Source organism: Etheostoma cragini, chromosome 7 (genome assembly GCF_013103735.1).
Source record: "Etheostoma cragini isolate CJK2018 chromosome 7, CSU_Ecrag_1.0, whole genome shotgun sequence".
NCBI lineage: Eukaryota > Metazoa > Chordata > Actinopteri > Perciformes > Percidae > Etheostoma > Etheostoma cragini.
Window position 1 is genome coordinate 17,399,554 of NC_048413.1, and position 12,783 is coordinate 17,412,336.

The following is a 12,783-nucleotide window of genomic DNA, read 5'->3' on the forward strand; positions in this document are numbered from 1 at the left end:
ACAGCTAGGCTGTGTGTGTTTTCCTTCTTTTTCTAACAATTTTCTGAATTAAGCCATCTTCAGCTGTAATCTCCTTTGTCTGCTCCTGATCAAGAGAGATTACCGCTCAATAAATATTGTTTATGTGGTGAAAAGCATCGCAGATCTAAGCTTTCATTTTCTGCATAAATCCTACTTCACAGTCTGATGGGCCACATTCTTGGAGGAATACAAAGGAAAATCATTTCATGTCATTATTTAGAGTGTTAGTTCAGGTTATCATGGCAATTTCCACGGTCAGGTCCACATTGCTCTGTTGCTTTTGCGTTGCGTGGAAACACAGATATGCTCTGGAAGCTAGCTCTCTGGGATGTCAATACCCTGAAAAAAAAGCAGGCAGTGATGAGCAGCCCCTTTCGAAGCGATAAGTCATGAAATGTTACATGACACACACTCCTGGAATATTATCCCACTGCCAGCCTGCGGGCTATTGGCTGAGTCTTAACATTCTCCTTTCATGGGCTTGTACATGAGGGAGCGTGTGCATCTTGCCACACTAGTGGGAATCCTAAAATAAATGTAGCAAGTGGCTCCCAACCTTCATCACCACTCAACTGAAAATGAGATCTTTTTCCCAGTCAGCTCTCTCCATGGCCTATTTTGGACGGCATGGTGGATTGAATGTACCATGATCGCAGTTCAACTCATCACTAACTATTAGATACCAGAAAGCTCAAAGTCTAGAACTGAGGTCAGGATTATTCAGGAAAGTTGTTCAAAACGTGATGAACCCAAAGCATTTCTCAATTAGATCAAAAATCCTAAGTGTTTGCTCCTACAGGAGTCAACCATCTCAGAAATATGCAGTGGGAAACAGGCCAAGAGCAAGGGAATAAACAGCTGTGTGAGATCTTAGCTGTTAACTTTTGCGCGTGTGGAACTCATGACACAAAGCAATTACCCTACTTTGTACAGCAATTAGTTGCTTTTTAGAATAGTTCTTTCTGATGTTTTCCCCTCAACTGGAGATAAATATCGATTGAAGACAAAACTGTCTCATTGATTTGCGCTCTCCCGTTACAGTTTCTATAACATCAGCTTTAGCCCAATTACAGCAGATTTGGTTTTCTGTTTCCCTTTCTTGACTCCTGGGTGTGGAAGGGTTATTTATTTTTGAATTTTAGAAGACAGGTCTCTTTGCAAATTCACTCATTATTACAGGCAAATCCTGCACCAAAAGCAAGTGTTCATGCTTTAATTAAAAATGGAATCATATCTCAGCGAATTGAAGGGGAAAACGTTTTTTTTTGGTTCGCTTGTTTGTTTGTTTGTTTGTGTTGTCTTGTGTTTTCCCCTGTGGATGTCTGAGAAACCATCTGCATGGAACATAATTTTTCCAGAGACAGAAACATCAGAACTGTGATCTTGCATGTCAATTGATTCATCTTAATTAAAAAAAAAAAAAAAAAGATGTAGAAATAGTGAGTCTATGGGCACATACACTCAAATGGAACATACTTCATGTTCCATGTGAAAGCTTCTCCTGCGCTTAGAAAGTATTTGGTGCTGCCTTTGGATAGGACACAGCTTTGAGATATGCAAAATAAATCAATAACCACAGAACACATCATCTTTAAAGACATTGTGGCCCTCTACATTGCAGTGTGCACAGTCCTCCCCAACTGCCAATTGGCTCCTGCTTGTTGCAGCTGCTGCTTCCACAGAGATTAAGTGACTTGTTGCTGATTCGGTGACTGGTTTGAATAAACACCAACCTGTTGCCGTACATTTTCCCCCTCCCCTTTTGCAGAGGTTTACCAGTAAGCAGGATGTAATCAGGCACTACAACATGCACAAGAAGAGGGACAACTCTCTGCAGCATGGCTTCATGCGCTTCAGCCCTCTGGACGACTGCAGTGTCTACTACCATGGCTGCCACCTCAATGGAAAAAGCACCCATTACCACTGCATGCAGGTACACTACAAAGACTCACACCTACTGCACCACCTACACACATACCCACAATAAACTGACAATCACGTAGAGGCATGCACACACAAAAACATGGAAACAGAAGAATATCTGCAAACATGGCCACACTTGCTCAAGTATTACATACAGTACAAATAAACCACAACTCATGTATAAAAAAATGTGAAATATAATTCATAATTAAATTTACATTCCAGAGCCACCAAATTTGGTTGTCAGTAAACCAGATTTTACACAGTCCACATAGAGCCTAAAGCCTGGTTCTGTATGAACCAGACAAAGGTCCCGATCTGGGAAATCAGGCCGCTCACAGTAAGACATACATGACTACAGGATGTTTGAGAGTCACACAGTTTACCTACATCTGCGAAATGGAATTACAGTCCCACACTTTTTCCATTTACACCAAAGTGTCTTTAAAGAGCAGTTTGGCAAAACATGTCCTAAAGTAAATAAAAGAAAATTGAAAAAGAGTGAAGACACGTGAGGCTGCTTGTGCTTTCCCCACCTCTTCACTCTCTCGCTCCTTAATTGGCATGGATAAAATTCAGTAAGGTGTTTATATAAACTACACATTTTTCATCTTTTAGTACCAAGCAGCCAGTTGAAGATTATTCCCCCTTCTAGATTTGTTTAATTTTTTACATCTGCTTATTTTCAATGTGTCATTGTGCCAAAAGCTTTCTCGCCGACAGGTCAGCAGCTCAGTGCAGGATGGCTTGAGATATATTCTTTTTTAAACCCCTCTAATGGCGTAATTGTTATAAGGACATATCAGCCCTTGTTTTAACAGTCCCTGAGAACCTGCAGATGTTGGCATTGGCTCTCTTGATTTAGGGGGGAAAAAAACAGAGTGGCATTTTTTTCATTGTTTGACTCAATATGGAGAAGTTGCCCAGTTTGTAAGGGTGAAAAGTGCCAGGGATGATATACAATTGCTGCTTTTAATTCAAACATTACCTGTTTTTTCCCCCTCTGTTGGCTCTGAGGGCTTCTGAGTGCCAGAACATTTTAAACTAAAGACAGTCATCTTACTCCCATCTGCTTTCCTCTGCCCCCTCCGACTCTCAAATTTGTTCTCAGAGTTACAGTAAGTTAGTGTTGACTTTATCATCACACTCAAAATCTGAATTTCATTTTCTAAAAGGCAGTTTTGCCAGGAAGGTACTGTAGTTTCAGCTACCTGCTGTGACCAGTGCCTCTTTCAGTGACTTTTTTTTCTTTTTATCCAATGACATAGTTGTTTCCAATTCAGTGGTTTGACTCGAAACTTATACTGTTTTGGAGTGCATTACCACAAATTAAATTGTGAACATGAGAAAACAACCTTCTTTTACCCATTTCTAGGCCACTAGCATTTTCCAAACCACACTGTGCTCCTTTCTCTATGGCTTATACAGTAAATCAGATCTCTTTAAAGCACCACAGTTGGCTTTTTAAAAACCATTCTTGCAAACTGAAACTTTCATGTTTGCTGTAAGCTCAGATCTTGTTTTCGATTGCCATGCTTTGTCTTTGCTTTGCAGGTGGGCTGCAGCAAGGTGTACACTAGCACCTCAGACGTCATGACCCATGAAAACTTCCATAAAAAGAATGCCCAGCTGATCAACGATGGCTTCCAGAGATTTCGTGCCACTGAGGACTGTGGCACAGTTGGATGTCAATTCTATGGGCAGAAGACTACACACTTTCACTGCAGGTGAATGTTAGGCCTAATGTGGCAGAGGCTGAAACATAAGCATGAATCATAAATGCATTTAAAACACTCAAATATTTTTGTTTCTTTTTTTGGATCATCATTTTATTAATTTTTATAATAAAAACGTGTGGTGACTTACATTTGAACAAGTGCTCACAGTAGCTGCAGAGGCTCATAATGGAAGTATGCATAAATATGAAAGCCAACAAATCACCAGCCAAAAAATTAAATGATTCCTTATTGAAAAATAAATAGATATAGGCAGCACACAAGTGAAATCACAACAAATGACCTACCTGTTTCTTGGACTGCACCATTAGTATGTTTGAACATCACAGAATCATAGTTAGAAAGGAAAAGGGGGAAAAAAAACTCTAATTATGAAGAGAATGCACCACAAAACTCAATGGAGATAGAGAATCATTTGGTTGATTCATTAATCTCCCTCCCTGGAATGTATCCCTCTGGCAAAGGTTGCAGGTAGCGATGTGTCAATTGGTTGCTGCTGTGTTACTGAACCTCCTCAGTTATTATTACTCCATTGTGAAGTATTTGAATCATGTGGACCGTCCTCATGACCCCCAACTGCACCAAGGTATGGAGGAGTCCTTGCAGCAGAGCACCATAGCAAATTATGCTTTGTGTTCTATTCTTCTTTCAGGCGCCCGGGATGCACGTTCACCTTCAAGAACAAGTGTGACATTGAGAAGCACAAGAGCTACCACATCAAGGATGATGCCTATGCCAAGGATGGCTTTAAGAAGTTCTATAAGTATGAGGAGTGCAAGTACGAGGGTTGCGTGTACAGCAAAGCTACAAACCACTTCCACTGCATCCGCTCAGGATGTGGCTTCACCTTTACCTCCACTAGCCAGATGACCTCCCACAAGCGCAAACACGAGCGCCGGCACATCCGCTCCTCTGGGGTCATGGGCCTCTCTTCCGCCTACCTGGCGCCAAAGGATGAGCCAGAGGAATCGAGCAACGATGACCTGATGGACTTCTCGACCATCAGCAGCAAGAACTCCAGCCTGAGTGCCTCACCTACAACCCAGCAGTCCACCACTGTATCGCACCTGTTGGCCACACCTACAACTGTTGTCTCCTCCTCCTCTACATCGGTCCACACCCTCAAACCCACATCCTCGCTGCCCAGTGCAGGCCAGCGAATGTCCAGCCTGCTGTCCCAGGCCCTCCCTAGCAACATGCCCGTGGCCCTTGCTCTTTCTAACAATGCCCTGGCCGCCTCCAATCCGTTCTTCCCCATAATACCCAGGATGCCTCTCCAACCACCTCCGCCAGCGGCTAGCCTGATATCTGCTATATCTTCCGGGGCCCACTCCATGCCCACCGACTCACTGACCCAAGGTTGCTCCACATTGGGGGCAGATGAAGCCATGGCCTCTACCCCAACATCCTTCGCCACCTCTTCCATCATGGAGAAGATCTCGGCAAGCAAAGGTCTGATATCACCCATGATGGCCAGACTGGCAGCTGCTGCCCTGAAGCCCTCCAACAACCAAAACACAGGTCAGTCACTTTGTAAAACGTCATCAAGGTGTATAATTTATGTGAATACTTAAAAAAACATTTACACAATGGACGGGCCCTTGCGCCTCTGTGCTCGTCGGGTTTACCGGTTGATGCCGCTCCTTGTGGCACTCAGACACTGCAAATTGTCACCAATGAAAAGGGAAATCCTTGCTGAATTCAATAATACCTCACACAAGGGTCTACCTTAAACCGTTCAAATGTTATGAAAGGGCATGTGGCTTAAACATAAGGGGCAGGCCAAACTGTCAGCATTGAAGAAGGAAGTCTGCTGAGTTCACTGACACCTCATACAAGACTCTACCTTAAATGGTTCAAATGTTATAAAGGGGCGTGGCCTGGATAAGTGGGTGTGGTTTAACATATAGAGGGCATCTCAGTATCACATGTAGACCACACATTATTAGTTTCATGTAAATCGGATGAAGTTTGTCATATAATGCTGCTTTCCTGTTGCCAATGGGGGGCGCTATGACCAAAAGTCAATTTCGGCCTAAAAATATACTCCGGCCAAAAGTACAATAAAGGTACAACCACTTCTTTGTTCATCAATAAATGCTCAAAATGGCTGCCACACCACACCCACACCATTGGACAAAAAGGTTTGCTTTTAATAACTTTTCATCTTTAAGGTGTTGAGAGTGTACAGACCGAATTTGAAGTCCATTAGAGGAAATCTAATCTAGCACCTTGACTTTTAGGTCTACTTCCTGTTGCCACTAGGGGCTTCTATGATTTAGAGCCAATATCGGCCTGTAGATGTCGTCAAGGTTGGACTTTTTATGAATCCTGCCACGGCCGTGCCGTATGTCGAAAAGTTTTTCTTAAAAAAAAAAAGTGAACGCCTCTAGGAGGAGTTTGTTAAAGTACAACATGAAAATGGCCAAAATCACACTAATTTCAAACTTTGTGTGAACTGGTGGTCAGACAAAACGAGCAATTAAAAAACTATCGATAAATCTAAAAATAACTGACAGATTAATTCAGCCATCCTAATATTTCCTCTCCTTAATGCTGTAACTGAACCCATTTATCACACTTGCAAATTCTAAATGGTAGTTAATTGTAATGGTTAGTTTTGCTTGTTACTCTATTTATAGTCAAAGGTCTTGAAATATATGAGAAAACAATAACCTTTTGTGCTATGTCAGTGTCCGAAGCGAGTGTACTGCATGTATTCTAAAAACCACATCATTTTTTTCTATGTGGACCTCACTACAGCCAGAGCACAGAGAGTGCACTCAGAGGTCATTTCTGTCACTATCCCACAGTAGAAAAAAGGCAGAAAAACTGACGCCTTCAGGCTCAAAGGGAAATACCGGAGGCATAGTCCTCTGCTCTGGGCTTGTTATTGTGTTGATCGTTTGTTAGATACCCACAATCCATTTGGAGATAAATGCGCTGACAGGGGAGAGTAGAGCCTGTAAAAGTCTCTTATGATGTTCAGAGTGGGGGCTCCTGGGGCTTGTGTTGAACATGTTTCCTCATCATTGGTCTCTTATCTATGTCTGTGCCCGTTTCAAGCAAATGGAGGTGGAATGAAATTAAGCTCAGAAATTGCAAGAACAAAAAAATGTTGGGTGTACTCCTTATTTTTGTACTCTCTTTGCAAACCGATAAAAAAAACAGAAATCGCTCAGGCAGAAATGACTCAATGCACCAGAGCTGAGAAAGAGGCTTTTTTCACTGAGACAAGAGCTCAGACACACTTGCATGCATCAGCAAAGACACACTTTTTGAATTTCTAGAAACCTTCTGTTCCCACAAAAACATGTCAATATCTGTTTAGCATAAACACAATTCACATAAATTTTGGAGGTAATTGCCTTGTCTATGTTTATCATAATGCTCTAAACAAAGCTTCTGAAAATGAAAATGAAGTTAAAGCATTAAAATGATATTGCATTGCAGAGCACGCTCTCGCATTCAGTAACAGCGGGGCCTCCTGTGCTGATCATGAGCAGGTGGGGTGTGGATTGTAAATGGGGCTGCAAGGGGGAGAGTCTCCGGATGTTGGGACCAGGAAGGATTACAATTCCTGGTGGTGTTCCTGGAGCAGGACAGGCCCTGGGAGAGAGATAGGGCAGCTGCTCCGGGGAGCCGAGCTGAGCCCAGGCTGTCAGCCTGAGCTCCACCTCTGGGCTTCCAGCAGGTAGTCTAAACACTGGGAAGGCCCCCACCGAGGGTGGGGCCTCCACAGATGGTGCCTTCACCACCCCTCTCGTTGTCTCACTGAGAGGCTGCAACTCAGATCTCTCTGCTTGATAATTAATAATAATAATAATAATAATAAAGCTGGTCTGAAATAATCTCCTCTGTCTCAATCACATACTTAATGGTAAAAGTTCAGTGCAGATACAGCGTGGAGCATCAACTTCAGTTTTGTTTCTCGTATTTGCTTCATTAAATGTGTGAACAGGACATTTGGGGCTTAAATGAGGAGGAAGTGGTTTGTGCTTCTCTATCAAAAAGGTGTGAGAAAAGTCAGTGTTTGTGGCTATTTTTCACAGTGTTTATTTTTTCGTAGGGTTGTGAAACTTAGCCTATACTGTGGTGAATTTTGTATTTTTCCTGTTTCTGCTTTCAGTATTTTCTCAGTATATTTTTGTATATCAATGTTCCGCTCTATTTTACCCCTAAGTGTTTTTCCCAGAGATTCAAGTATCTGAAGGGTTTACTAATTAGACACACAGTACAAATGATCTTTCACAAGCTCTGTATCTTATCCGGAGTAATTACATGGTGATACATTATTCCTGGATAATTTCCAGAAAGAAGCTGCTTTGAGTCAAACTCATTTGTTCTCCCTCTCTGGAAAGTGGATAGAAAAATAACTTCATGATGTGCAAGAGAATAATAGACTTTTGCATTGTAATACACTCTAAAAAAAGTCATTTATCCTCCGATATAGTGAAATAACGCTTTAATCTGCCTGATGATCACATGTAGATCATATAGTGAGTGGCTGCTCTTGATATAATGTGTACTCATTTGGTCTGAGAGTTGATTTAATTGTTAATGACAAGGCAGGATCTGTCTGGCTAGTTAATTTTGGGTGTCCTCTTATCAAGTTGGGGGGAGGGAAGGAGCGCTAGACCAAAACTTGTACACATTCAGTGATCTCAAACCAGACGCAAAATGTTTGACTGCTGTTTTTTTTTCTTTAGCTCCACCCCAACCCCTCTCCAGCCCCTCAAACCTCAGCCATTGTCAAACCGAACTGACACTGACACTTCCCCATCTCCAAGCTTTCAGCTGACAAGGCCCAAGACTTGCTTTTCCACTCCTATTCTGCCTGATATGTCTTTGGGTCATCTTGTAGCAAGGGGGGGGGGGAACTCTGGTCAGTTTCTCCCTGACGTAGGCTGGTCTTGTTTTCTCTCCAGCAGGAAAAAGGAGAAAAGCCTCACCAGGCTGAGGGCCAAGGGCACACACTTGGTTGCCCACGACCTTGCCTGTCACTATCCCTCAGCACCAGCCCTGATTCCTAAACAACAAATTCATCACCAAACCAATCACGGCCACTGGTGCTTCTCAGTCTTAGTGTCTAAAAGCTACACTAGGGTCGTCCCTCCCGCTTTAAAAAAAAAAAAACACCACTTATTGTCTTGTTAAAGCCTAGCTTTCTCTGTGTAGCCCCAGGACATATTAATATTTGAATCCCTTGGGGATCAGGGGATGGGGCAAAATTCACCTTCCTGTCAGCATTTTTACCCCACATTGTCCTCTGGTCTTTATTTATTTAATCCCAGAGCTCTTGTCTCCACACGCAGCTTTGAATACTTATTTGGAGGAGAATGTGATCGAGAGGTCATGCTATTTGAACCAATCTGATTGGCTGTCAGCTCCAATCTGACCGACATAGCACCCCTGTTCCTTGTGGGTATGCTCTGTGGCATTGGCTGCCGTCCGTTGTCAGGCCAACGAGCAGCCTAGGAAGGTGGGAAGGAAGGGGGGTGGCCAATCTGAGACTGCCACTTTCCCTCAGCATTAGCATCTCACTTAATGACCAGTTAAGAGTCAGCCTGGCAAATGAGTTGTGACAAGTGCTGCAGAAAAAGAAGTCTTTTTCCCTCATATCTCCCGCCTCTCAATCATAATTTAAAAGGCTTGACAGCCTGACATAATTTTGCAATAATTATTACTCAAGTATTCTTTTCAGGCCAGGACAGAAGTCAGATTGCATCTCATCATAGGGTAATAATGCTGACCAACAATAACTTTGTTGTCACTTCTCTCATCTGCGTCTCTGGCTTGATCCTCAGGGAATGGGCAGCCGGCTTCAGCCAGCCAGTTCAATCTGGTTCAAGTGAAGCAGGAGCCAATGGACATCAACTCTGGGGCCTCCCAAGACTCCACACAGGAGCACAGCCTGGACCTGAGCAAGAAAGACCACAGGTACACAGCTGCATGGCACATAGAGGGTTGATTCTTGTAGCAAATTCAACTCATATATTCACAAAATAAATCAAGAAGGGAATAAGGCTTCTCTGATTGATAGATGATATCTACAGTCTTGGTAGCCAGGTTTATGTTCGCAATTATTTATCAAAAATATCTGTGCGTACAATTATAAGACTCTCAACATATTTCTCAATTTTTGTGTGAGAAGAATGTTTGTATAAACCCTCAACTCCAATCCTCCCTCCAACTCACAGTAGATCTTATATCCTAAGAAGACAGCATTTTTCTTCTTCATTATACAGGCACACCTTGTGTGATAAATAGTAATATTTACTGTTCTCATGCAAATCTTGACTAAACATTGTTCATTTTCCTTGTTCCAGTAATGAATCAAACGGACACCCTGTACCAGGGAATACATCTCTTTTATCCTCGCTTATGAATAAGGTAAGATCCATCTATCAAACGCCTTTCATCCCAAGACAAATTAGCGGGACACGGAGGGGCCTGTTTGTTTTTTAATGTTTCACCGCTAATAAGATGAGTTTGTATCATTTAAATTTTCCAGCCATTTTTCATACCGTGTAATTTTCACTGCACCTCTCACAAATTAATATAATGAAGCAGTAGCTGGGTGCCATGCCAGATATATAGAGATGTTTGTTTTTTGATGAGCTGTTTTGAATTCGCCGTCCATTTTTTCTCCTCCTTTATACTTTTTCTTCCCCCACCTTGCTCTACATTTATTTATAGAGTTTGTAAATTATTTGATTAAAAAGTCACAGGAGAAAAAAACAACAGGAAGGCACTGCCCTCATTTTTTACCAAGTCTAAATTTTAGCGTAAGGAAATTTATGTTTTGGTGAAGATTAAAATGAACATTGTCTTTGTCATACATCTTAACTGATTGATACAAATGTGCCTGGCTGTTTGATTCATGATGTAATGACAGAGCAGCCTCCATTATATATATTTTTTACCTTGCTAACTGGTCAAGACCTCCTCCCTCCCCTCCACTCACAGACACACACGTCGTCTTTTTTAACCTCTGTCCAGGAGAGCTTAACTTCAGAGTTGCTCTTCTCAAAGCAGTCATTAAATGCAGACAGTGAAGCTTGAAGACCTGTTGTCCAACAGCTCCTCATGTCATGTCAGCTTTTAGGGGTTTGATTCAAGCCACCACATCACATAAAAGGGTTAACAGTTGCTCCCAGAGGGCGCTTAGCAAACACGCTTGGCTTGCAGTCAAGCAAAAGCCTGGATGTTTGTAAATCTGGCTGTGCTTTTTTGCTTCGCCAAAACATTTGTGTGTGTTAACGCTCACACTCTCACTAACATATGCAAGTGCCCAGCTTATGTATGCCCAGCTAACCCAGCAGCTGGTTGTTTATGTGCTATGTGTTTTGTAGATGTCACAGGTGAACCCTGCCCTGTTCAGCGCCATGAACCTGAAGACAGAGCTGGAGGCAAGCCAGGGCAGCAACAGCTCGGAGGCAGCACAGTATCTGAACAGAGTGCTGAAGAGGCCCTTGCCAGAAAAACCCACTGAGATCTGGAGGACATACCTCCGCAGGTATGAAACATGTTTGATTCACTTAGTTACAGTAGACTTGACTGATTCATTTTGATAGTGAGAAAACAGAGTTTTTCAAAGTACTGAACATAGAAGGCCATTTTCTGTAAATACAATTCCTCACATATTGCATCAGTGGAAACCCCCTGAAACATAATGAATCTGGTCCTGCAGGAATTTGAAATTAATTACTTACTGCCGGATCACAAGTCGCCCAGTTGACCTCTTAGCGTTTTCTGTTTGTTTGAGCAAGCAGTACAGTTACAATCTTCATTGTCTTGCTATGTAAAGGTTTGACACAGATGACTACTGTGAGGCTCAGTGCGACTTCCTTCAGAAAGTGCACTTTCACTGCCTGGTAGAGGACTGTGGTGCACTCTTCAGCACTGTGGATGGGGCCATAAAACATGCTAAGTGAGTGTTCGACTAGTTTATAATCACAAAATATACCCTTTCCACATTTTGTATCTTTTGATTTCATCGATCAACGTAAAAATGAGCTCCCATCTTGTTTTTCAGCTTCCACCTCCGGGCCACCTTGAAAGTGAAGTCTGAGCCTCAGTTTGGTGAGGGCAAGGACTCCAGTGAAGGAGCCTCGCTGCAGCCTGCTGCCCCCATCTCTATGGCCAACAATCCCTCCATGGATGTGGCCCACCTCACCTCCTCTGGTGGCTACAGCTCTCCTCCCCCCTCTTTGCTGGCCTGGAAGCAGCTGACCGGCAGCATCCCTCAGATGTCGGCCTCAATGCCAAACCTGCCGGCCAACTCCCCTTTGGCCACTACCTCTCTGGAGAATGCTAAACCTCAAGTCAAACCTGGTTTCCTGCAGTTTCAGGAAAAGTAGGAGAAACACTAATTTGACTCTTATTACATTACAGTACAGTGTGTTTATTCAACCATGTGTTTCTTAAACTACATTTTCCATTTTTATTCATCCAGTGATCCCTGTTTGGCTACTGACTGTAAGTACTCAAACAAGTTCCACTTCCACTGCTTGTTTGGAAATTGCAAGTATGTGTGCAAGACGTCTGGCAAGGCTGAGTCCCACTGTTTGGACCACATCAACCCCAACAACAACCTGGTCAACGTCCGTGACCAGTTTTCCTACTACTCTCTCCAGTGTCTCTGTCCCAACCAGGTGAGTGCAGCTTGGTAACTCAGCCAGGAGCTGAATCCCCTTCAGTCATCTCCCAGAGGTTTCTAAGCATGAAGTATGCTATCTATTAGACCAGTATTTGAGGTTATTTGACTCAAGGCTTTCACAACCGCCGCTCCCCGTCTTCCATCTCTGCTGAAAAAGACAGTCGACTCAGCCCAGTAATGCCTGTTTATATGTCAATGATGTCATTTTGACTGCCGCATTCTCCTCTCAGAAAAGGCCAATTTAGCTGATATTACCCAATAAATCATTGTCACTTGCACAGTAAACAAGGCTGTCTGGAATAGGGCAAAAATCAGGGGAATGCTTCGCAAATGAAACCTAAATGGCAGTCCCTGTCTGCTCTCATGAGCCCATATTTGGAAAACCGTTTTAAATTAATTCATTAATGTGTCGAAAATCACCCCTCTCATAAAAAGTCCCTC

At 42.8% G+C, this 12,783-nt stretch overlaps 1 protein-coding gene across 8 annotated transcripts in view; it reads left to right on the forward strand.

Annotated features, from left to right (window-relative positions):
* Positions 1–12,783, forward strand: part of casz1 (castor zinc finger 1) — a 156,463-nt gene that overhangs the window by 122,115 nt on the left and 21,565 nt on the right. For all 8 annotated transcript variants that reach the window (XR_004657388.1, XM_034877632.1, XM_034877629.1 and 5 more), the window contains 9 exons: positions 1,790–1,954; positions 3,499–3,671; positions 4,333–5,201; positions 9,488–9,620; positions 10,010–10,073; positions 11,036–11,199; positions 11,491–11,613; positions 11,719–12,039; positions 12,139–12,337. Coding sequence is in view for 7 of the 8 variants with exons in the window: in XM_034877632.1 (XP_034733523.1) it covers positions 1,790–1,954; positions 3,499–3,671; positions 4,333–5,201; positions 9,488–9,620; positions 10,010–10,073; positions 11,036–11,199; positions 11,491–11,613; positions 11,719–12,039; positions 12,139–12,337 (2,211 nt within the window). In the remaining variant the exon portion in view is untranslated. The remainder of the gene's footprint in view (positions 1–1,789; positions 1,955–3,498; positions 3,672–4,332; positions 5,202–9,487; positions 9,621–10,009; positions 10,074–11,035; positions 11,200–11,490; positions 11,614–11,718; positions 12,040–12,138; positions 12,338–12,783) is intronic.